We start from the raw sequence: 23037 nt of genomic DNA, 5'->3' as shown, positions 1-23037 counted from the left end.
GGATGCTATGTGTCCAGTGCTTTGCTTTCAACCTAACAACCTCTGAGCTTGACCTCACTATTCCCATTTTACAGTTGAGGAAACTGAGGCTCAATGAAGCCTAGAAGCGCACACCAATAGGTTTCATTGGCATTTATTTCTTCTTCTCCATCTTCTCCTTCTTTTCTTCCTTTTCCTCCTCCTTCTTCCTTTGAGACAAGATCTTGTTGTATAGTCTAGACTGGCCTTGAACTCACTGTGTAGCCCAGGATAGGCATGGAAGCAGCATTCACTGTATTTTTTTTTTAATCACACTCCATAGAAACACTCATACAAAAAGAGGAAAAGTAACAAGAATAATGGGATGGACTTAGGCAGGAAGATTGCTGACAGTTTGAGACCACCCTGAGCTACACAGTGAGTTGAGGCCAGCCTGAACTACATATCCAGAGCCTGTCTCAAAACAGAACAAAACAAAACACGACCAGCCAGGCAAGGTGGCACACACCTGCAATCCCAGCACTTGGGAGGCTGAGATGGGAGGATCAATCTGAGTTCCAGACCAGCCTGGGCTACACAGTGAGCTCAAGGCCAACCTGAACTGCATAGTGAAACCCTGTCTCAGAAAAACAAAATCAAAACCAAAAACAAGACAAAACAAAATTTCAAAAACAAACACACACACACACACACACACACAAATGATGGGGTGCTGGGCATGGTGTTTCAGACCCATAATCCCAGCACTCAGAAGGCAGAGGATCACCAGGGTTTGAGGCCAGTGTAGGCTACACACCAAGACCCTGTCTCAAGACACAAAAAATAAAAGAAAGAAAGCAGCAAAAAAGACGGAATAATTATTCAGATTCAAATTCAAGGGGAGTTTTGAGGACCCAAATGGCATTGTGTCACATAAACATGCACCGGTGTGTGTGGTGAACTGTTCGCAAGTTGCATAAGTGATACTGTATCTCCAAATGCTGTGGCAGCTTTTCCTTGCATAATGAGATTCTCCTACGTAACTGCAGTAACACAGCCTTACGGAGGATACTTAACATCTGTATTCTGTAATTTAACATAAAGTCCACATTCAACTGGCCACACCCGAGACTGCATCCAATTGCTCTACCACTGAACCACACCCCAACCCTTCTCATTTTTTATATCAAGACAGGGTCTCAATACACTGCTCAGGGTGACTTTAGACTGGCAGTTCTCTCATGGCCTCCTGGCTGGCTCAGATGACAGGCGTGCTGTCCCATTCCTGGCCTGATAGCTTTGGTTTTCTTGGTCTTTTTGAGACAGTCTAGCTATGCAGTTCAGGCTCTCCTTGAGCTGACTTTGTAGCCTGGGCTGGTCTCGAATTCACAGGGATCTTCCTGTCTCAGCCTCCTGAGCGCTTTCACTAAAATTTAAATCCACCATCCAGTATCCAGCCAAGCAGTGTGTATTGCATTCATTCTCCCTGTCTTTTTTCAGTATTAAGGATGGAACCCAGGATCTTCGCTTTGAGCTACACCCTCAATCCTTTTGTTTTGTTTTAAATTTTCATTTTGAGACAGGACTCTTGCTAAATCACTAAATTTCCCAGGCTGGGCGCCAACTCGCATGCCTCCTGCCTCAATATCCCAGAATGCTGGGATTACAGACAGACGCCACCACACCCGGCTCCTTTTGTAGCTTTTCTGAGGTGAAAAAAGAGAAAAATAGGATCTCATCGGGGAATATAGATTGCATCTAGTTACTGCATCTCTTTTCTTTTCTTTCTTTTCTCTTTGGATATCACGGAGTGAACCAAGAGATCCCTGTGACCCCGCCCACCACCACTGCCCCGCCCCTCGTTTACCTCGGCGCGCACAGTTGGCTGAGGTGTTTTGGCCCACAGTGGGAGCCGTAGTTACAGTCTCCTCCGGCGTCCGTGGCCTGGTATCCCAGTGGCCGAGCTTCTAGGCTGGTGTTCACGATGTCTGATGAGGAAACCCGGCAGAGCGGAGGCTCCTCGGAGGCCCGCGCGGCGGCTGTCAGCGACATCCAGGAGCTGATGCGGCGCAAGGAAGAGATCGAGGCGCAGATCAAGGCCAACTATGACGTCCTGGAGGGCGTGAGTGTGGTCGGGCTGGGAGCCCGGCCTGAGCTTCCTGCCCGCGCGGCCCTGGGCGCCGCAGTTGCGGCCGCTGTTGGCCCCAGGCGGCACTCGCGTAGACGCTGGCCCGGGGTGCGGTGCCTTTCTGGTGTTTTAGGTTGCCAGGCATTAGTGCGTTTTGGGTTTTGTTTTTTATTTTGAGCCAGGGTCTCGCACCATAGTTCATGCTGGCCTTGAGGTCAGTGTAGCCCAGGCTGGCTTCGAACTCATGGCGATCCTCCCGCCTGGTGTCCCCCCCCCCCCGAGTGCTGGGCTTACAGGAGTGCACCACCGCGCCCGACTGGAGTTTCTTCAACTCAAATATTAATATTTTTTAAAAGAGTCACTTGGGGTCGGGTGTGGTGGCACGTGCTCGTAATCCCAACACTGTGGAGACAGGAGAATCACCGCAAGTTCGAGGCCAGCCTGGGCTACAAAATGAACTCGAGTCGCTTGAGGATCATGTTAAAATGCAAATTCCAGGTGGGGCCAGGGACTGCATTTTTTTTTTTTTTTTTTTTTTTGGTCTTTTTCGTTTTTATCGGTACCAGGGATCAAACTCACAACTGCCTGCTTGCAAGGCAGGAACTTATGCCACTGAGCTAAATCCCCAACTCCCAGGGACTGCATTTCTATCAACTCCTAGCCATGCTGAGGCTGGGCCGGATTTCCACACAGGTAAGGCTCACTGTCCTTAAAAGAAGGAAACTGAGGCACAGATTGGGGCCAGTGCCCAGTTGGGCAGCAAAAGACCTGGTGCCCAAGCCTATCCCAAGACAAAGGGGATAGTGTTTGTTTTGTTTTAATGCTACTTCATATAAAAGCACAGACCAACATGCAAGCAAGGGTAAGTTAATTCCACTCAGACCTGCTGGCCCGAGATGCACTTAGGGGATGGCATCGAGCTGTCATGTCGCAGAGAGGCCCGGGTGTCATTTTCTGCCTGCTGCCTGTGTGGCAGAAAGGTGCTGCCTTGTGTGTGACGTCGTGCAGTCCTCACAGTTACCCTTGAAGTTCGTGATCACAAAGGGAAAGTCGCTTAGTCACAGGTAGGAGCTCAACTTCCGGTCTGTTAAATCCAGAATCTGTTTTGAACAAGTTGCCAGCTATTTCTAAAACAAGTTATTTTACCACTACTAGCAGAGCCATACCCTTCTTGTGGATTATTCCTTCCATACTGGTGCACTTGTTTGCTTACATAATTTGGTTTTAAAAGGAAAATTACCCGCTGCCTTAGTCTCATGAAAAATGAGAATCTGAACTCATAAGTCTAAGGTTAAAATGTATATTAATGGCTGGGGGTTTAGCTCAGAGGCACAAGTGCTAGGGTTTTTTTTTTTTTGTCTTTTTCCTTTTTATCCAGGGATCGAACTCACGACTGCCTGCTTGCAAGGCAGGCACTTATGCGCTGAGCTAAACCTCCAGCCCCCCAAAAATAGGTTTAAAACAAGATTTTTGGGGCTGGGGATTTAGCTCAGCAGCATAAGTACCTGCCTTGCAAGCAGGCAGTCGTGAGTTCGATCCCTGGTACCGATAAAAAGAAAAAAAAAAAAGATTTTTGTTTTTTTAAAAAGGTTAAGCCAGATGTGGTGCACACCTCTAACCTCAGCAGTAGGGAGGTTGAGGCAGGAAGATTGCAGTGAGTTTTGAGGCCAGCCTGGACTGCATAGTGAGACCCTGTCTCAAACAAAAATCATGAATAAGGCAAAGGATTTGAATAAATATTTTTTCAACGAAAATGTGGACAGTACAAATGGCCCGCAAACACATGAAGTAATACTGATTATTGAGGAAATACAGACCAAAACCACAGCGAGGTACTACTTCATAGGCTCTAATAAAAACTAGGGAGGCCGGGGAGCAGCCGGGGCCTTTGTGCGTTGGTCTTGGGAACGTAAAATGCTCTCCTGTGAGTCCTGCTAGCCGGCTCTGGAGGTAGCTGTGCCATCAGGGTGTCCTTCCGGCTGGGGAGCTGCCCAGCCATAGCCAAGTGCTCAAAGGTTTTCAGTGCCTCAGGTCCAAGGCCACAGCTGCTCAGTTTGAGGGGCCCAAGGCAACGAGAGGCAGTGCCTGCGGGGCCTTGGATGTCAGATGTGTTGTCCTACCTTTTGAAAAGAAGCCTGCGTTCTTGCCTTGCTGTGTTATTAGAAATGAACCTCAAATAGTGCCCACCTCCGTGCTGAGCTCCGAGGACGTGAGTGGAGCCCCTGGTGTGTGCTGAGGAGTTTGTGTTGTTGTCACCTTTATTTTATTTTTTTCAGTACTGAGGATTGAACCCAGGGCTTTTACACTGGGCTACATCTCCAGCCCTTTTTTAATTTTTATTCTGACACAGGGGCTTGCTGAGTTGCTAGGTTGCCCAGGCTGGGCTCAAATTGGAGTCCTCCTGCCTCAGCCACCCAGAGTGCTGGGGGCACAGGTGTGTGGCACTGTGTCCAGCTGCTGTCACCTTTATTATGGCTTGATGGGGGAATGGTGTCTTGAGGACGTCCTGCCTGTGTCATCTGTCCACCCTTGTGTCTTCCCTGCAGCAAAAAGGCATTGGGATGGACGAGCCGCTGGTGGACTGCGAGGGCTACCCACGCGCGGATGTGGACCTGTACCAAGTGCGGGCGGCCAGGCACAACATCATCTGTGAGTGGCCCCGGGTGCATGCCCTGTGGGCTGCTGATGACCAGGCACAGACTGCCCGTGTTGGCATCCTCTGTCATCTCTCTTGTGCCTCCACTCAGTCGTCTCACTGCCCCCATCAAGGGAGCAGAACAGGGCGGGTTAGACTCTGGGGCTGTTCCTGGCTTTTGTCTTCAGGGCTGAAGCTATTATCCTAGCACTCAGGAGGCTGAGGCAGGAGGATCTCAGCAAGTGTGAGGCCAGCCTTGGCTACACAGTGAGTTCAAGGCCAGCCTGCTGGGTGTTCATTTGTTTTGAACTAAGGAACTAGCAGGAAATAGAGATTGGGAAGAAGACTTGTTCTCTATGACAAACGGCCACAAGACTTTCTGGCTTAGAACACTCCTCTCCTCTCCTCTCCTCTCCTCTTCCCTCCTCTTCCCTCCCCTCCCTTCCCCTCCCTTCCCCTCCCCTCTCCTCTCCTCTCTTCCTCTCCTCTTTCTTTCCCTCTTTCCCTCTTTCCCTCCCCACTTCCTCGCTCCCCCCTGTCCCCCTGTCTCCCTTCCTTCCTCCTTTTTTTGGGAGACACAGTCTCACTAAGTTGCCAATTTGCCCAGGCTGGGCTCTGAGTTACAGACTTCTCGCCTCAGCCTCAGACCACACAGAGTAGCCCCTCGCTGTCGTGGTGGTGTCAGCCGGGCTGGCTCCTCCTGGAGGCCCTGGGACCTGTCTCCTCGCCTCTTCTGCCTCTAGGCCCCATGCTGCTGAGCTGGCCGCTTCTGCCTTCACCCCAGGGTCCGCATTGCTGCAGCCTGTGCCTGTTGTCTTCCCCCACCCGCCTGTTTTCTTTCCCAACAGGGGCTTGACCCAGGGGTGTCCATCACTGAGCTACATCTCCACCTCTGTTTATTTTTATTTATTGGGGGTTTTGAGACAGGGTCACAGGTTGCTTTTGAACTCATTTTGTAGCCCAGGCTGGCCTGGAACTTGGGAGATTCTCCTGCCCCAGCCTCCCGAGTGCTAGGATCACAGGTGTGTGCCACCATGCCCAGCCATTTATTGATTTTTTTGGGGGTAGGCTCTCAATATATAGCCCAGACTTAGCTTGAAATTGCAGTCCTCCTGTCTCAGCCTCCCAGAGCACTGGTACCTGTACCTAGTGTTATTTTTAGAATAGTTTTAGATTTACAAAAAAATTGGGGGAAAAATTTATAATTCAGAGAGGCCCCAAGTACTTTGTACCAAGATACTCTGATGAACACTTATGTGAATGTGGTGCATTTTCTATAACTGCAAGCTTGTTTTTTAAAAGCTACTGCAGAGATATCTGCCAGGAAAAGAGTACCTTCCAAATGATACTTTTTTTTTTTTTTTACCTTTAAAGAGAATGAAACCAGAATAAAACAGAATAAAGCCAGTCAAAACAAAACAGTGAAAGTGATATAGGACTTCAAAACAGGATAATAGGATAATAGGAAATCAGCAATGGCTCCCATAATGCCTCTTGTTATTTTCAAAATCGCTCCTCATACAATCATACATGATAAAATCAGATCAGAATGAAACAATCAAAACAGAACATTGAATAAAACAGAACAAAACAAAACAGTATTGGATTTCAAAAAAAGAAATCCCCTATATTTGCTACAATGCATACTGTTACCCTCTTAATAAAAGCTTAGACTACTGGCGTTAGGCCTGCAGAATCAGTGAAACAGTACAAGCATTAAGTTGTTTTTGTACCTCAGTTGCTGTCAATTTGGTCTGTGATCTTCTGAATCAGAGGGTTGCTTGGAGGGGTGGGGGCTCAGTCTCCTTTTCTCCCAGCCCGCACACAGTCTGGCTCACGGGAAGGGTGAATTGTTCCTCCTCGCAGCCCACAGCGATGGCTGGCTCATGGGAAGGGTGCGTCTTGTTTGTCCTCCCCACCCACAGGAACCTTTTGGAATCTGATGAGGGCTGCTCCCCAGCAGCCTATCATGTGCAGACGATTGTCGGGCTTTGTCAGGGATCCTGGCCACCCTTGTGGATCTGCCTTTCCTTGGCAGAGCAACCATGCCTGGCCTCACCAGTGTCTGGCTGTCAAGCACTTCTGTGTGCTGGGGAGTACATGCAGGTGTCTGGGGTCCCCCACGGTCTCCTTGGGCCTGACGCAGCCCCACTCCCCGCAGGCCTGCAGAATGACCACAAGGCAGTGATGAAGCAGGTGGAGGAGGCCCTGCACCAGCTGCATGCCCGAGACAAGGAGAAGCAGGCCCGGGACCTGGCTGAGGCCCGCAGGGAGGCCCTGAGCCGCAGGTCTGGGCAGGGCGAGAGCCAGGGCCCCCCGCAGGCCTTCGCCAGGGTGAACAGCGTCAGTGCCGGCTCCCCGGCCAGCTTTGCGGTAATCGGCCTGGAGGTTCCATCACACCGAGGGAGGGCGCTGGGTGAGGCGGCCCTGGGGTTGGGTCCGTGCTGCAGCCCTTACTCCACCGCCAGATGCTGCCTGGGGCTGCTGCATATATGGGCCAGGCTTCAGTGGGTGCCAGCCTCTGCTGCCTACCAGCCTGGTGGGAGGGAGGTCTGTTCCCAGGGACAGCTGGGGCACAGATAGAAAGGGACAAGTGGCTGGGGGTTTAGCTCAGCGGCATAAGCACCTGTCTTGAAAGCAGGCAGTCGTGAGTTCGATCCCCAGTACCGATAAAAAGGAAAAAGACAAAAAAAAAAAAAAAGAAAGGAACAAGTGTCCCACAAGAAGCCAGACATGGTGGTACACTCCTGTAATCCCAGTATTGGGAAGGCTGAGGAAGGGGGATCCCTGTGAGTTCAAAGCCAGCCTGGGCTACATAGTGAGTTTGAGGCCATGCTGAACCGAATAGCAAGACCTCATCTTAAAAGAACTAACAAACTAAATAAGTAAATTAATAAAGTGGGTGCTGAAGGGCAGAGACTCCAGAGCCCCTGTAACCCACCGCGCACCTGATTCCGTGTCTCCCCCTCCCAGGGCCTGCAGGTGGACGATGAGATCGTGGAGTTTGGCTCTGTGAATGCCCAGAACTTCCAGTCGCTGCAGAATGTGGGCAGCGTGGTGCAGCACAGCCAGGGGGTGAGTGGTGCAGGCCGCGGGGGCTCCCAGCACCGGGGCTGCCCCGTCCCCAGGTCAGGGTCCCAGCAGGTTCAGGAGGCACCTACTGTTACCCCACTGGGTGCAGTGGCGCGGGGCCTCAGGGGTCTCAGGGGTGCCCTTGACCTCCAGAGGCCCCATGCTGTCTTTCCTTTTGTTTCCTTTTTTGCGGGGCCCACGATCAAACTGAGGAGTGTTCTACCACTGAGCTCCATCCCTAGCCCTAGGGTCTTGCCCTAGGGAGTTGCCTAGCCTGGCCTAGAATTTGGGGATTTTCCTGCCTCAGCCTCCTGAGTATCGACTGTGTGCTGCTGTGCCTGGCTTGAAGTCTACGCAAAGAGTTAGGATTTCAGCATGGGAATCTAAGCAGGGGGCACAGACCGTTGAGCCCACAGCCTCCACTGTGCTGTCCCCCAGCAGTCCCCGATTGAGACCTCTGCATTCCCCATTCCTCTGCCTAAAATGCTTTTCCTCGCTCACCCTGGTGTTTCTGGCTGTGCACTGATACAAACCTGCCACTGCTGTGTGTGACTGTGACACATACACATGTGTCTCTGGTAATTATAGTGCCCTAAGTGTGTGCACATTTGGCTGGGAGTGGTGGCACACACCTGTATTCCTAGCACTCGAGGCTGAGGCAGGAGATCCCTGAATTCAAGGCCAGCCTACTACATAGTGAGACCCTGTCTGAAAAAGCCAAAGAGAAAAAACAAAATAATTCTTGGCAAGCTTTTGGCTCCCAAATACAGTTTTCAGTTCAGCCAGCAATCCCGGGTTGGCTCCCAGTGTGCAAATGCAGGTGTGAGGGTCTCGGCCAGGTGGCCCCTGCTGCACCCCCAAAGGTTGGCCTCCTCTGTGCCTACACCTTCCGCTCTGAACTTGGTGGCTGGTTCAGCTCTAATTTTTTCACTTTTTACTTTCTGGCTTTTACCTTTAATGTGTACTTCAGTGCTTTTATTTCAGTTTTTTTAATGCATTACAATTATTTTTATAATAGCTTTATTGAGCTATTTCACATTTAGTACAATTCACCCATGTAAAATGCATAATTTAGTGCTTTTGTATTTTTTTTTTGGGTACTGTGAACTGAACTCATGACCTCATGGTTGGCAGGCAGGCACTTATGCTGCTGAGCTAAATTCCCAGCCACTTTTGTCTTTTTGAGACAGGATCTCAGTGTGGACTTCAAGCTGGCCTTGAGCTCACTGTGTAACCCAGGCTGGTCTCGAACTTACAGAGATCCTCCTGCCTCAGCCTCCCAAACGCTGGGATTGCATTTTTCCTTTTTAATAGAGTAATACTCTGTTGTATGAATGGGCTACACCAGCTGTCCAGCAGTTTGAGCTGCCCCCAGGTGTTTGCCATTAAATGCTGCTGTGAATGCAGGTGTACAGATCTCTCCTCCATTCTGTTCTTGTGTATATTCCTGGGGATTCAGGGGTTGAATCGGATGGTGGTGCCAGGTTTCCTGTTGCAGGCCGCTGACAGTGGCGCCCAGTGCTCCTCACAGTCCTGATTCACTTTCCTTTCAGAGGCCGCTGACAGTGACGGTGATCCGCAGAGGGGAGAGACAGCAGCTCCGCCTAGTCCCGACGCGCTGGGCGGGCAAAGGCCTGCTGGGGTAAGGGCTCCACCTCACCCTCCTTCACACGCAGGGTGCAGGGGCTCCTCAGATACCAACCCGGGGTCCCAGAGTGTGCAGACACCAGCGTTAGGTGCCTGTGCTCGGGCCGAAGCCGAGGTACAGGTGGAGGGAGCCCTGGTGGCTCCTGAGGCTCAGGTTCTTTCATCAGTGGCACTGGCTTTAAGAAAAAGGAGAAGCCGGGCTTGGAGATGCACATCTGTGATGCCAGCACTTGGGAGGCTGAGGCAGGAGGATTGCGGTGCGTTCAAGGCCAGCCTGGACTACAGAGAAAGGCCCCATCTCAGAAACAAGCATGAAAGGATGTAGGCCAGCGGCTGGGAGGGGCTCATGCGCCGTCCCCCAGCAGAGCCCGTCTCAGGCGCCCCCTCTTTCTCCCTGCAGCTGCAACATTGTTCCTCTGCAGAGATGACTGCCATGCCCTGGACCTAGGCCCTCGCGGGGAACCCCATTGTGTTTGCTCCCTGAAGTCTTAAGAGTCGTCTGGTGGCCAAAACCTGGCCCCTCCTGCTGCCATCGATGGGCAGAGGCATTTCTGGAAACAGTCTGTGCCCAGCCTCTGTGACCAATCAGGACCAGACGGAAATGAGAACTCCGGGGCCTCAGGGCAGGTGGGCGGGAGCTGTGTGTGCGGTGCTGATGAGACTTCTGGGGATTTCTTTTTCCCTGAATATGGCTGTGCAGGGTGGAGGTGACCACGGAGTCACCCTCGGCGAGTTTCTCCTGAGCATCTCTCACTCAGGAGAGGGTTAAGTGTGGGGCTGGAACATCCCCAATGCGCTGGACTCCGGCTCCGTGGCATCTCTCCTTGCTTTCGCTCCTGTGTGTACAGAGAGCACTGAGCACTTCAGGGCAGCCTCAGTGGCCAGAGCCCTCGGCCCTCTGGGGGGTAGCGTGGCCCCCACTGGAATGAAACCCACTCTGTGCTGCCAGCTTGACCCTCTAAACAACCCAGCTATGGCCCAAATCAGCGCCGGCACCGAGGTGTGCCTGCCACTGCTGATCGCAAGTGTTTACACATCCGCCTTCTTGACGATGCCACTTGCTTCCTTTTCTCTGTTGAGATGCTAACGGCCTTCCCTGGACTCCATGTCTGAGTCTCCTGCCCTCCCTCCATGGTCCAGTGTTTATAGTGTTTATTGGCCTTGGTTTCGCAGACCGCTTCCTCTTGTGGAGGCCTGGGGCAGTCTGCTGAGGACGCCTGTGCCTATGGTTTCCTGGGCTTGGCCTCAGTGTGGGCTTCTGGCCGAAGATGTCAGGCTCCACCGCAAAGCCTTCTGCCTGAGTGCGCTCCAGCCCCGCGGACTCTGCACACCACATCTTCCAGGGCTTCCTGTTCAGACCATGCCTGGCAGGGCAGGTATCTTCGTCTCCAGACCCCGAACTGTAATAAAGTTTGTGTCCACTTCCACCTCTCCCTGCCTCCCTTCATTCTGAGATGCTGCCGAGCTCCTGTCCCTGAGATTCCGGGTCCCCAGGGTGAGGCTGTGGACTGAGCCTGGCTGACTCTGCAGAGACCCCTGGGGCAAAAGCAGTAGGACCTTGCGGCTTGCCGCTTCCAGCTGGCTAAAATTCTCTGCCTTCACTGCCGCGTGAGCAGCTAGGACAGGTGTGTGTGGCATCTGTGGGACCAGGAATTGAACTGCATTTGGGCAGAGATTTTTTTGTTTTTGGAGCCGGGGACTCTCAGCCTCCTGCTCCAGGTGTGCACAACCGCACAGCAGCAGAGGGGATCGCAGCACGTGGCTCCCATTCTGGAAAGTCAGAATTGCCAGAGCTGGCCACCACAGCTTTTGGGGCGCCCAACGGGAGAGGGAAAGGGGAGGGGGTGTAGGGGAGGACAGGCCCAGATGGCGGCCGGCAGGGGGCGCGCGGCTCGGCTCGCGCTCGCGGACGCTTGCCCGGCAAGTGAGCTTGCGCTGCTCCTGCGCTTTACGGCACGACGCCCAAGGCGGCGGCGGTTGCTATGGGGACGAAGCTTGGGTGGCAACCGTAGCTAGGGAGTGCGTGGAGGCAGAGGTGGCTGCGCTGGGGGTCCTGGAGGATCTGGCTTGTTGAGGAACTAGGTGGGCGCACTCCGTAAGTGCAGGACCGAGGCCCCGGGGGCCCCGCCTGGCTCTGCGCCCTGCGACCCCCCAACCCGGTCCTTACCCTGCAGTCCTCCGGGGGCTGGTCCCCACCCGTTGTGGCCAGTCAGGGACACATGAAGCGTTAGCCGCACCCTTTCAGACGAGGAGCCAGGTGTCCCCAGCTCCGCCATCGTTGACAAGTCGCATCGTCTCTCAGGGTCCGAAACTCTGGATCGTTGTGTGGGAATCACCAAGCGCATGGCTTAGAGGGCTTTGGGACCTGACTGTTTATTTTTTTTTATTTATTTATTTTTTTTTCCTTCTCTTTTTGAGGCAGGGTCTCACTATACAGTTCAGGCTAGCTTTGGGCTCACTTTGTAGCGAAGGATGTTCTCCAACTTGCAATGATCCTCCTGCCTCAGCATCCCAAGATTATAGGAGTGTGTCACCACGCCCCATTTTGCAAAATCGGAGTTGCTTTCAGCTGTGTAGTGACTGCTCCCATATATTTTAAAGCTCTCCGTGCTAAGCTATGTTTAGCCTTTAACCCAAAAGGGAGGGCAGCTGTTTTACTTCCCCTGTGCAGAAATTCAGATGCCAAGGGGTACAGACACTTGCCTAAGGCTCAGAGCTAGTGAGTGGCAGAAGTGGGGTCCGTGCCAGGCTTCTCTTTCCCCGATCAGAGTTGCTGCTGGTGCCTGAGGATGTGTTCTGCTGCTTGTGGAAATATGAACATATTTAAAATTAAACAGGAGCCTCCGGGGCTTAATCCTAAGAAAGGAAGAGGCCATAGGGTCAATGTTTTTAAGACTGGCCAGGCTTAGGCTGAGGATATAGCTCAGCAGCACAGTGCCTGCCTGGTAAACACAAGGTCATGAGTTCAACTCCTGGTCTCAAAAAAAAATTATGTGAATTAGGATTGGCCAGGTTTTCTTGAGAGTATAGCGCCCTCTTCACCCCCAGCAGGGCAGGTGCAGCGCCCTCCTCAGAGGCTGGGGAATCAGAGTGGGAAGCGGACCTGCTGGTCACTGTGGGCTCATCTTCTCTAAAGGAAACTTCGTGGAAGAATGTCAGAGCCAGAAGAAAATCCCCTAGAGGAAAACAGAGAAAAGGAAATGGAAGAAAAAGAATACAGCCAAAATAATGAAGAAGTGGAAAAGATGCGACTGACATCAGATGACACATTAGGACCAAGAGAGTCCCAGGAGGGAGAGGGAGAGGGGGAGGCAGACGGAGGGGAAAAACTGGAGGAGGAGGATGAGGACGAGGAAAAGGATGAGGAGGAGGAGAAGGAAGATGAGAGTGAGGAGGAGGATGAGGAGGAGAAAGAGGCTGAGCGGGAGGAGGAAGAGGCCTACGAGGAGGGAGAGGTGCGGGAGGAGGAAGAGGAGGAGGAGAAGCAGGAGGAGACTGGAGCGGAGGCCCACAAAGCCCCGGCTGTCCCTATCATGGCGACCCCTCCCTGCAACCTGCTGGGCACCTTCCTGGTGAGTGGTGACTGTCGCTCAGGGCTGCTTTCACTCTGGGTGCTGAGCTAACACCAGGCCGGGGGCCCCATGGCCAAAACAGAGCTGCCCTGCAGGAGGCTGGACCATGGAGGGCCAGGGTCACAGGACACATCCCTGCACACTAAGCCTGGCGATCCAGGGTGGGGATGTTGCTTATTTATTCTTATTTATTTGTTTTGGTGCTACAATCCTGCCTCAGCCTGCTGGGATTATAGGGGGGCACCACCACGCCTGGTTTATGGGGGATTTGTTAGAAGGGAAAATGTAACCTGGGTTGAAGGGCAGTCAGGGCACTCTTCCTGGAGGAGGTGTGTGCCTAGCTGAACTTTAAAGGGTGGTGGACAGGAGCTCACTGAAGTGGGTGGTCCCAGAACAGAGTGAGTATGACAGTGACGGCATAGACTGTGTCCTGCTGAGCCCAGGGCAAGGACTCTGCCTGGCCCAGGAGCGGCTTTCTCAGCCCAGGGGCATGGTGGTGCATATCTGTCACCCTAGTACACAGGAAGCTGAGGCAAGAGGATTTATGCAAATTCCAGGCCAGCCTGGGCAACATAGTGGGACCCTGACTCAAAACACGAAACAGAACCAGAAGTTGTGACCAGCAGCTTTTTGGTCACCAGTGTCATTTGGAAGAATGGTTTTGCTGTTTTGGCTGGTAGGCCAAAATTAAATCCAACACACCCTTGATATTCGCTCTCTGTCTCTCTGTCTCTCTGTCTCTCTCTCTCTCTCTGTTTCTCTGTCTCTCTGTCTTGTGTCCTGATTTAGTGAACACAGGCCCTTCACACTGAGCAACATTCCCACCCTTTTTAACTTTTAACCCTTTTTAAACTTTTATTTTGTTGTTAAATTGCCAAATTACCCAGACTGGGCACTAACTTGATCTCCTCCTGTCTCAGCCTCCCACGGCGCTGTGTCACAGGTGTGTGCCACCCTACTCAGCTTTGGTTCATTTCTTAAGTACAAAATGTCCCACGGTCTTTTTTTGCTTGTTTGTTCATGACAGGGTCTCACTAGGTAGTTCAGGCTGGCCTCAGACTTGAGGCATTCCTCCTGAGTGCTGGGGTTACAGGTGTGCACCACCATGCTTGGCCTCAGATTCTTTTTAAAAGAATCTCATAAATTCTAGAGAGGCTACCGCTAAAGGGGGCGGGGCGGGGCTAGCACAGGGCAGCCCCTGGGAGAATGTGGCAGTCGGGGCCGTGTTCTGAGTCGTACCCCTCTGCCTCCTTCGTGAAGGAAGTCCTTAGAGACACCAGCTCCCAGCAGTCTCTGCAGTCAGACAGCTCCGAATATGTCGACTTGGCCCAAGTGCATCCCGACAAACAGCAGATGGAACCCTTGGACGAGCAGGGAGAGAGACCTGAGCCCAGGCTGCAGGACAAACTGGGACAGGAAGAAGGAGACCTGGCTCAGAAGCAGGGAGGTGCCAGGGGAGAGAAACCCAGCAGGAAAATATCCTACTTCCTTGGCGATGAGGCCAAAGCAGGGGGCTCCAGGGAGTCGCTGGTGTCCAGGTCCACAGAGGACACTTTGTTCCAGAAGGACAAGGATGCCCAGGTGTACCCCTTGGTAAGTGCCCGGCGTTGAGGTGGCTTGGTGCCGGGAGGTTGGGGACATGAGGGGCGGGGGAGATACTCCTCCAGAAAGACGTGTTTCAGTTTTGGATGTTTTGGGTGTTTTTGTCTTTTTGAGACAGGGTCTCATTATACAGTTCAGGCTGGCCTTGAGCTCACTTTGTAGCCCAGGCTGGTCTTGAACTCACAACAATCCTCCTGCCTCTGCCTCTGAGTGCTGGGATAACAAGTGTGCACCACCACGGCTGGCTGCTGCTGTGTCTCTTAAAGTTTGGTTCTGACTGACCAGCCGTGTGTGATGGATAGGGACTGCGAACAGTCTGTGCTGGACAGGGTTGCTGCAGGCAGGAGCTTGCGACCCGGCTGGTCTCTCCTTCCCCGCCCCCCTCCCCTCTCCTCTGCAAACCCTGCTCCTCCCTGGTTCCTCTTGGCCCCACCTCTGCCTTCCCAGCCCCCACCTTTGAAAGTGACAGGTGTGGCCCAGTCGCCGGCTGTGCTGACAGCCGAGGTGCCATCTGGCATCCTCCGAGCGGGAAGGAGGGGTCCTCCTCCTCCTCCTCCATCTGCTGCTCTCGGTGTCGTTCTTGGGACTCATTCTCAGCCCCCCCCCCTGGCTTTCTTCTGTTCCCCTTTTCGGTGTGGAGAAATACTGTGGGAAGGCTTAGCAGTGATCAGTGCTGTACACCCGCAAAGTCCCATGGTTCGCAGCACAGAGAGTCCCTGAGGCAGGAGTTGAAGCCAGCCGAGGCCCACGGTGAGTGTAAGACCAGCCTGAACCACATGGCGAGACCCGGTCTCAGGAAGCCAGGTGAACCAATGAGAGGATGAATGAGTGGGCTGGCCCTGGTGCTGCACGCCTGTGACCCTAGCTAGCACCGAGGCTGAGGCAGGAGGGTCGGAATAGCAAGCCCACGGCCAGCCTGGACTACATGAGGCTGTATCACACAAACAAAAAATAAATACGAAAACAAAATAATCACGTACTTGTAAAGCAAGAGTCTCGGGAACAGCAGTATAGTAAAACCCAGCCTTGACAGTAGTGTCGTTTTCCGCGTCCTGGTGTGGTAGGCAGTAGTGACGCGGAGGTCCTAACCTTCCTGCGGGGACCAGGAGGTGGCACCGGAGGACCAGGGTGTGCCGACCCACTCTGAGCGCTGTGATCGCCACCACGTGAGGGCGCCCTGTCCCCGCGGGTGAGGCTGGCAGCAGGTGTGAGTCCCCTCAGACCTGCAGCTTCCCAGAACAGCCCCGAAAAAGGCAAAGAAGCCCCAGGTGGATAAGACGACCCTTTAGGGTCCGCACGTTTCAGAAGAACAATCCCGAATAGCTGGTGAACCTGTGTTTGAGACAGTCTTCTTTTATATCTCGGCAGGCCTCAAACTCGAGGTGACCATCCTGCTTCGGTGTCCCAGGTGCTGAGATGACAGGTGGGCACCACCCTGCCCAGCTGGTGCTAGTTAAGATTTTAATAGACAGTCCTTTTTGCTTAAAGAAGTTTTAGAGTTAGAGAACACTGAGCTGAAGGCGTGGAGAGCTCCCATGTTCCCTGGTACTCTCTCCCGTGGCTTCCCCTTCAGTGATGCATTTCTTAGCACTGACGGGCCAGTATTTTTATTTATTTATTTTTGGTACCAGGAATCGAACTTACAATCCTGCGCTTGACAAGCAGGTGCTTATGCCACTGAACTAAATCCCTGGTCGATGAACCAGTGTTGATTTAATACTATTATGTGTTTTTTGAGAGAGTCTCACTATGGAGCCCAGACTGGCCTCAAAGTTGTAGCAATCCTCCTGCCTCAGCCTCTCAAGCCCTGGCGTTCCACAATCAGCTTGATTTAAAGTATTATTAGTCAGTCTTAGTCTACCTTAGGGTCCCTCTGCGTCGTACATTCTGTGAGCTCTAAGGAACGTGTGACGAGGCGGGTATCACCACTTCCTGACAGCGCAATGGATTCAGAGCCCTAAAACACCCCCGAGGTTCCCCCACTGCGCTCCCCCACCCTGACTCCCGCTCCGTCTCCAGAGCTGGGCCTTTTCCTGAACATCACGCAGCTTGGGCTCCTCCATGTGTTGGCGTAGCTTGGCGGCTCATTTCTTCCTGTCCTGTGCCTCCATGGATTACCACAGCCTGCTTAGCTTATGCTGATAAAAGACTTTGAATGCAAAACCGTTGAAAGAGAGCCCAAGGCCAGCTGGACGGAACTGCGCATCGGCCCTCTCTCAAAAGAAGCAAAGTTACTGTGGAATTACAGCAGTCAGGGTTATCGGACCTGTGCCTTTTCATTCCGTAACATTTCTATTCTGTAGTTATTCTGGCAATGTGAGAATTTCAGTTTTTCTACGGGTATTTAGTCTTTACTGTTTTCTTTTCTTTTTTTTTGAAGTCCTGGGGACTGATCCCAAGGCCTGCCCACGGAGCCACATCCCTGGATCTTACTTTTCAAGTTTTTCAAACCTGAGTCAGAGTTCCCAGGTGGAACTTGAACCTCTCCTCCTCCTTCTCCTGCCTCAGCCTCCCAAAGTGCTGGGGTTACGGCTGCAAACCGCCACGGCCGTGGAATTTTGTCTCTTCATTGAGATCCTTCCAGGAGACGTGAGGGGATCTGGGTGAGGTGCTGCACGCCTGTGACCCCAGCTCCTAGAAAGCTGAGGCGGGAGGACGGACATGAGTTCAAGCCCCGCCTGGGCCAGGTAGTGACACCCTGTGTCAGGAAAACAACAAGAAAAGCACCATTTCCACAGGCTGAATAACTGCCCATTTGCAGTGCTGCTTCGAGTCTTTATTGTAACATCACCCGGCTTCAGGAGTAAAGGGAATTCACACATAGAGCACTCACTGCTTAGTTACCAGGGGGGCTTGGACAGGGGAATGGGAAGCTCTTTCTAGTTATTCTTAAAGATTTTCTTTGCCGCTTTAATGCCATAAAATTCACCTTGAAACTTTTAAAGTTTTTGAGCCAAGCATAGCAGCACACATCTGTAACCCCAGAGCTTGGGAGGCTGAGGCAGGAGGATTGCTGTAAGTGCAAGGCCAGTGTGGGCTACATAGTGAGTTCGAGGCCAGCTTGAACTGCATGCCGGGACCCTGTCTCAAAAAAAAAAAAAAAAAAATCCACAGTATGGCCATGTCACGTTGACCGATCCACTTAGCAGGGGACACCTGGGTGGCCGCCATCTTCTTTTCCCCTTGCAGTACTGGGATTGAACCCAGTGGCTTAGCAAGTGCTCTTCTGCTGAGCCACCCTAGCCCTGTGTGTGTGTGTGCGCCCGTGTGTGTGTGTTTCCAGGGACAGAACCCAGAGCCGTCAGGCTCATCCACAGCCCCAGCTCAGCCCTTTGAAAATATTTTTTTGTTTTGGGACAAGTCCTCACTGTATTTCCCAGGCTGGGAAACACCTTGTGATCTTCCTGCCTCAGCCTCCTCAAAAGCTGCAACCTCCTTGACATGCACAGGACTCCAGGTCCCTTGTAACCCGAGCACGCAGGTGACCGGCTCTGGTATGTTCCTGGGCGGAGGATTCATCACCACTGTCGGACTCCAGACCATTTCACCTCCCCGAAAAGACACGCCCCATAGCAGCTGCGCCCCATTCCATGCCCTGCTGGGTCCCTGCCTGGTCACTGATTGCACAAGTGCTCGGCCTTTTGTAAGGTGTCACCGTTTCAGGGTCCCTCCCAGTGCGCGCGCGGCCCCCCCCCCCGCCGCTTTCCTCCCCCACCTTCTCTGTCTCCCTCCTTTCTCTGAGATGCAGTGCGTGGCCGCTAGCGACCCTCCAGCCTCGGCCTCCAAGTAGGCGGGGCCGGACGTGCGCACCTCCTGTCCACCAGGAGGCGCTGTCTCCGAGTGTTTAAGGGTGGCGTCCTCCTGGCCCGGGCTCAGCACCCCAGCGCTCCCACCCTGTCTTCCAGGCCCTCAGCTGGTCGTTCGGGTGGAACAGCTCGCTCCCCGTCTTCTACATCCGGGAGCGGGGCCAGAGGGTCCTGCTGTACGCGTGCAGCAACACGGCGGTCATCTACAACGTGGCCAAGAACGCGCAGCACCATCTGCAGGTAGGCGGGGCCTCTCCGCGCTCCTCCCTCTTCCGGGCGCGGGGCAAATCCGTCCCGGGTGCTGCACCCCCAAGCTGGGTCTCAGCACCTGCAGCCGGGCACAGTAGGCTGTGCTGGTTTTGTTACAAGACTTCAAAGCGGCTGGATGTGGGGTGCACACTGGTAATCCTAGCACTCGGGAGACTGAGGCAGGAGGGTCTCCAAGAGTTCAGTGCCACCTTGGGGTTTGCACTTCTGACGTCCAGAAAGGTGACAGGCCCGTCAGTGGCACAGCTCAGCCGAGAGCCTTCTGCTGTAGGGGTCCCAGTGGGACCCCAGGGAACCGAGTCCCTGACCTCCAGGACAAGGCTTATTCGCCAGCGTCTCTGCAGTGCCGGGGGTGGAACCCAGGGCCTTCACACCAAGCCAGGTCCCAGCCCTTTTACTAATTTATTTTGAGAAACAGAATTGCTAACTTGTCCGGGCTAGACTCGTATTTGGGGTCCTCCTGCCTCAGCCTCCCAGAGTGCCGCTGACTCTCCTCCGTCTGCGCAGGGCCACCTTAACGTCATCTCCTGCCTCTGCGTCAGTGAAGACCGGCGGTGGATCGCCACGGCAGACAAGGGGCCCGGCTGCCTGATCATCATATGGGACTCCTTCACGGGGTAGGCCGGGGCTGCGGCGCCCTCCTGGTCACCACGGAGTCCCTGGGATGAGTCTGGCGGGGGCCTTGCAAGGCTGACTCCCAGCAGCCCAGCTCACACGAGTGTGAAGCATAAAGTAGGTCTGGCGGCTGCCCAGGCTGCCTCTTCTGGGAAGTGTGAATGGTGGCCACCAAGTGTCCCAGCCCCAGCTCCAAATGTCCTGCTGCTGGCTCCGTCCCTTTGCCCTGCTTGGTTTTAGTTAATGACAGACTTTCCAAAGCTGCTGCTTCTCTGCAGCCCGGCGCTCCTAACAGTGCCCTTCTGCTCACAGCTGTGGTTGCCTGCTCTCTCATTTGTTTGAGACAGGGTCTCGAGATATATAGTCCAGGCTGGCCTTGAACCGGCAGAGATCCTCCTGCCTCTGCCTCCTGAGTGCTGGGATTACAGGCAGGCCTCGCCATGCCTGCCTCTTTCTCTTTTTCAGGATTGCAGACTTATTCAGAATGGTTTTATGGTTAGAAACAGATTGAGAAGATAGCTGGGCAGGTCCCCTTGTGCCTGACCCTTTACAAAGTACTTGCCTCTGTGTGTGCCTCTTGTTTCAGTGAGGGGACCTGGCAAGGCATTTAACAACTCCCGCCCAGAGCCGATTCCTGGTTCCCAGTTCCCTTAACTCCAGATCCTTCCCTGTTCCAGGACCCTGTAGGGCCCCAGAGGCTCCGCACCTGTCTCCTGAGGCTCTCCTGGGCTTCCACGCTGTGACTGTTTGGGCAGTACGGCTCAGGGTTTATGGGGGCCCCTCTGTGGCACCCTGTGATGTTCTCCTGGGATCAGACCCTGTGGCCTTGGCCCCATGCCCACCCCCATGCCCAAGGGCAGCCTTCTCTTTGGGGCCATGCACACACCTCTCAGTCAGAGGCAGAGGCCACCTGGGTGCCGAGGAGGCCAGCCAACCCCACGCTTCCTCTCATTTCGGGAGTTTCCTATCCGGCACGGCACGAGCCACACTTGGAGTAGCTGCGCTGTCCCTAGTCTGCTTCCTTAGGTTTGTTTGTTGAGACAGGGTCTCGCTGTGTAGTTCAGGCTGGCCTTAAACTCACTGTATAGCCCTGGCTGGCCTCCAACCCGCAGCGATCCTCCTGCCTCAGCCTCCCAGGCTGTGGGGTGACCAGTGGGTGCCACCGAGCCTGGTTTGAGTCTGTGTGTGCAGCTTGGTCCCCTGTGTCCCTCCTGCTGCTAACACAGTGGATGGGGAGCCAAGGTGGTCATTCTTCTGCTTCCTCCTGACCGTGGACTTGGTGTTCCCGGCCTGCTCTCACATGTGCCAGGAGAGACTGTTTCCACCGGGGACAGCACAGCTGCTCCTATCGTGCCAGATAGGAAAGTCCGGAGATGAGAGGAAGCTCGGAAGCTTTTGAGGCATCCGAACTTCCTACAGTGTTTTGTACAAACGAAATCAGTGATGAGGAGTTGGAGGAGTCCTTCACCGAAGCTAGCGTGGGAAACGCTAGGCTGGCGGGGATGCGGGCCTGTAAGCCAGCACTTGGAAGGCTGAGGCAGGAGCACCGCCTTGAGTCTGAGGCCAGTTAGGGCTACACAGTGAGTTCAAGGCCAGCCTCCCCACATAGGGAGACTCTGTCTCAAAAGAATGAAAATTAAAAGAGCCAACCTGAGTATGCAGGTGAGCGGGTGGTGCCGCCTTGGACGGGACCAGGGTTTGGCTTTCTGCGGCTGGTCTGGAGGAAGAGTGGAAGGGACCCAGGGGCTCCAAACGGCCCAGAAGAACAGCGTGTGTGTTGGGGGGAGCTTGCACAGGCTCTGGGGCCCGGCTTCCACCCCAGGACTGTCCCCCGCTGCTGGTGGCAAGCAGCTCTTGGAGTATTTTGGCTTGTGGCTGTGACCCCCTCTTTTTTTAATATCAGGAATTGAACCCCAGGACACTGTACCACTGACCCACAGCCCACCCCACCCCACCCTATCATTCACATACTTACTTTTTTAATCTTGTAACTGAGTCTCACTAAATTTCCAGGTTTGAGGCACTCCACAAGCCTCCTGCCTCAGCCTCCCCTGAGTGCTGGGATCACAGGCATGTGCCACCATACCCAGCTAACGTGCCTCCAATGTTAGCTCTATTTTCTCACGGCAGGGGACTCCATTTCTCTGTGTCTCCCCTTATTTAAGACACCAGCCATTGGATTGAGGGCCTTCCTAATCAGGGGACCTCATTTTAACTAACATCTGCAAAGGTGCAAAGGTCCCCCCACCTTTTCTTTGTGCTGCTGGAATCGAACCCAGGGCCTTGGCACTGAGCCCCACTCCCCACCCCCGGCCTGCTTTTCATTGTGTAAATTTTGAGACAGGGTCTCACTAAGTTGCCCGGGCTTGGCTGCTCCAGCCTCAGAAAGTCTGGGATAACGCGTAAGGCTGGCCAGCACCCTACTTCCAAAGAAGGCTGCATGCCGAGGCTCTGGGGAGACGTGGATTTGGGGGGCATTTCAGGGGATGGGTCCGCACTGGGGTCCCCGGCTGGCAGCGACAGCTGCTCGCCGCTGGGTGCTTCCCTTTCTTCCCTCCTGTGTCCAGGGAGAGTGCAGCTCTGGCACTTGGCACTGGGAAGGCCCTGCGGGGTGGGCACGGCGGAGGCCGTGGGGTGTCCTGGAGCCGGGGACCTGACATCTGCTTCCTTAGCCCCTGGCGACCTCACAGCACCTGTCGCAGGTCCCCATCCTCTGGTATCTCCTCCTCTTCCTGAGGGCGTGGCAGGGGGACATTCCGCCTGGGTGTCCCTGAAGTGTCTCCCAGACCCCCCAGTGCCCGTCCCTGCCGCCTCCCTGCCCTCCTGCACTGGGGCCATTGCAGCAGAAACTGGCCCCCTCCCACAGGCCCAGCCTGGCACGGGGTCTCCTCTCACCGCGCTACAATACAGGCCTTTTAAAACCCCCTGCATAATCAGACGTGGTGGTGCACACCTGCTGTCCTGGCACTCAGGAGGCTGAGGCAGGAGGTTGCTGGGGGTTCGAAGCCTGGGTTACATAATGAGATCCCCATCCAGAGAAAGCAAGACAAACCCACCACTCTTGCCATTTCTAAACGTATAATTCAGGGGTGTTAACGACACCCACAATCTGCAGCCATCACCTTTCCCTATTTCCCCGCCACTTTTGTTGCTCTGAGGGGAAGCTCTCATCCTGGTGACTCCCCCTCTGCCGCCCACCCCTGTAGACACCACGTCTACGCAGGACCCAGCCTGGGGATGGAGCCCTGCAGCCGGCGCTCTGTGGATGGATCTGCAGTTCTCACAGAGCACTGTGCTGTCAGGCCTCGTCCACAGGGAAGCTCGTGTGGGTGCCGCACTGAGTCCTGTCTCATCTTATGGATCAGACATGTTTTTCCTTTTTTTTTTTTTTTGTCTTTTTCGTTTTTATCGGTACCAGGGATCGAACTCACAACTGCACACTTGCAAGGCAGGCGCTTATGCCACTGAGCTAAATCCCCAACCCCAAGATCAGACATGTTTTGTCCACTCATCTGCTTACATTTTTGTTTGTTTGTTTTTCAGGCAGGACCTAGCTATGTAGTTCAGGCTGGCCTTGAACTCACTGTGTAGGCCAGGCTGCTATCAAGGTCACAGAGATCTTCCTGCCTCAGCCTCCTGAGTGCTGGGATTACATTGCACCTACAGTCCTCTTTTAATTCCAAAGCAAAGCATACCCATGATTAACTGAAATGCATTATGCATGAATTTTACCAT

At 53.8% G+C, this 23037-nt stretch overlaps 2 protein-coding genes across 4 annotated transcripts in view; both read left to right on the top strand.

Annotated features, from left to right (window-relative positions):
* Positions 1-1873: 1873 nt before the first annotated feature.
* Positions 1874-10867, top strand: Psmd9 (proteasome 26S subunit, non-ATPase 9). Of its 2 annotated transcripts, none has more exons than XM_003462922.5 (6): positions 1874-2080; positions 4633-4735; positions 6883-7094; positions 7695-7796; positions 9347-9435; positions 9841-10867. In XM_003462922.5, exons 1-6 carry the CDS (start codon positions 1943-1945, stop codon positions 9866-9868), a joined length of 672 nt encoding a protein of 223 aa, XP_003462970.1. In that variant the 5' UTR covers positions 1874-1942; the 3' UTR covers positions 9869-10867. The 2 variants fall into 2 exon arrangements, with proteins under 2 accessions (XP_003462970.1, XP_005000525.1); XM_005000468.4 differs by lacking the exon at positions 1874-2080 and adding an exon at positions 2108-2779.
* Positions 10868-11415: 548 nt separating this feature from the next.
* Cfap251 (cilia and flagella associated protein 251) overlaps positions 11416-23037 on the top strand; it is a 48558-nt gene continuing 36936 nt past the window's right edge. For both annotated transcript variants that reach the window (XM_063225580.1, XM_063225579.1), the window contains exons 1-5: positions 11416-11535; positions 12577-13012; positions 14273-14605; positions 18520-18660; positions 19195-19304. In XM_063225580.1, coding sequence (XP_063081650.1) covers positions 12593-13012; positions 14273-14605; positions 18520-18660; positions 19195-19304 — 1004 coding nt within the window. In that variant the 5' untranslated portion in view covers positions 11416-11535; positions 12577-12592. The remainder of the gene's footprint in view (positions 11536-12576; positions 13013-14272; positions 14606-18519; positions 18661-19194; positions 19305-23037) is intronic.

This window comes from Cavia porcellus, unplaced genomic scaffold, assembly GCF_034190915.1.
Source record: "Cavia porcellus strain 051 isolate PalLab524CR breed Dunkin Hartley unplaced genomic scaffold, mCavPor4.1 scaffold_16, whole genome shotgun sequence".
Lineage (NCBI taxonomy): Eukaryota > Metazoa > Chordata > Mammalia > Rodentia > Caviidae > Cavia > Cavia porcellus.
The sequence above is the reverse complement of the archived record's forward strand: the minus strand, read 5'-3'. Positions and strand labels throughout refer to the sequence as shown.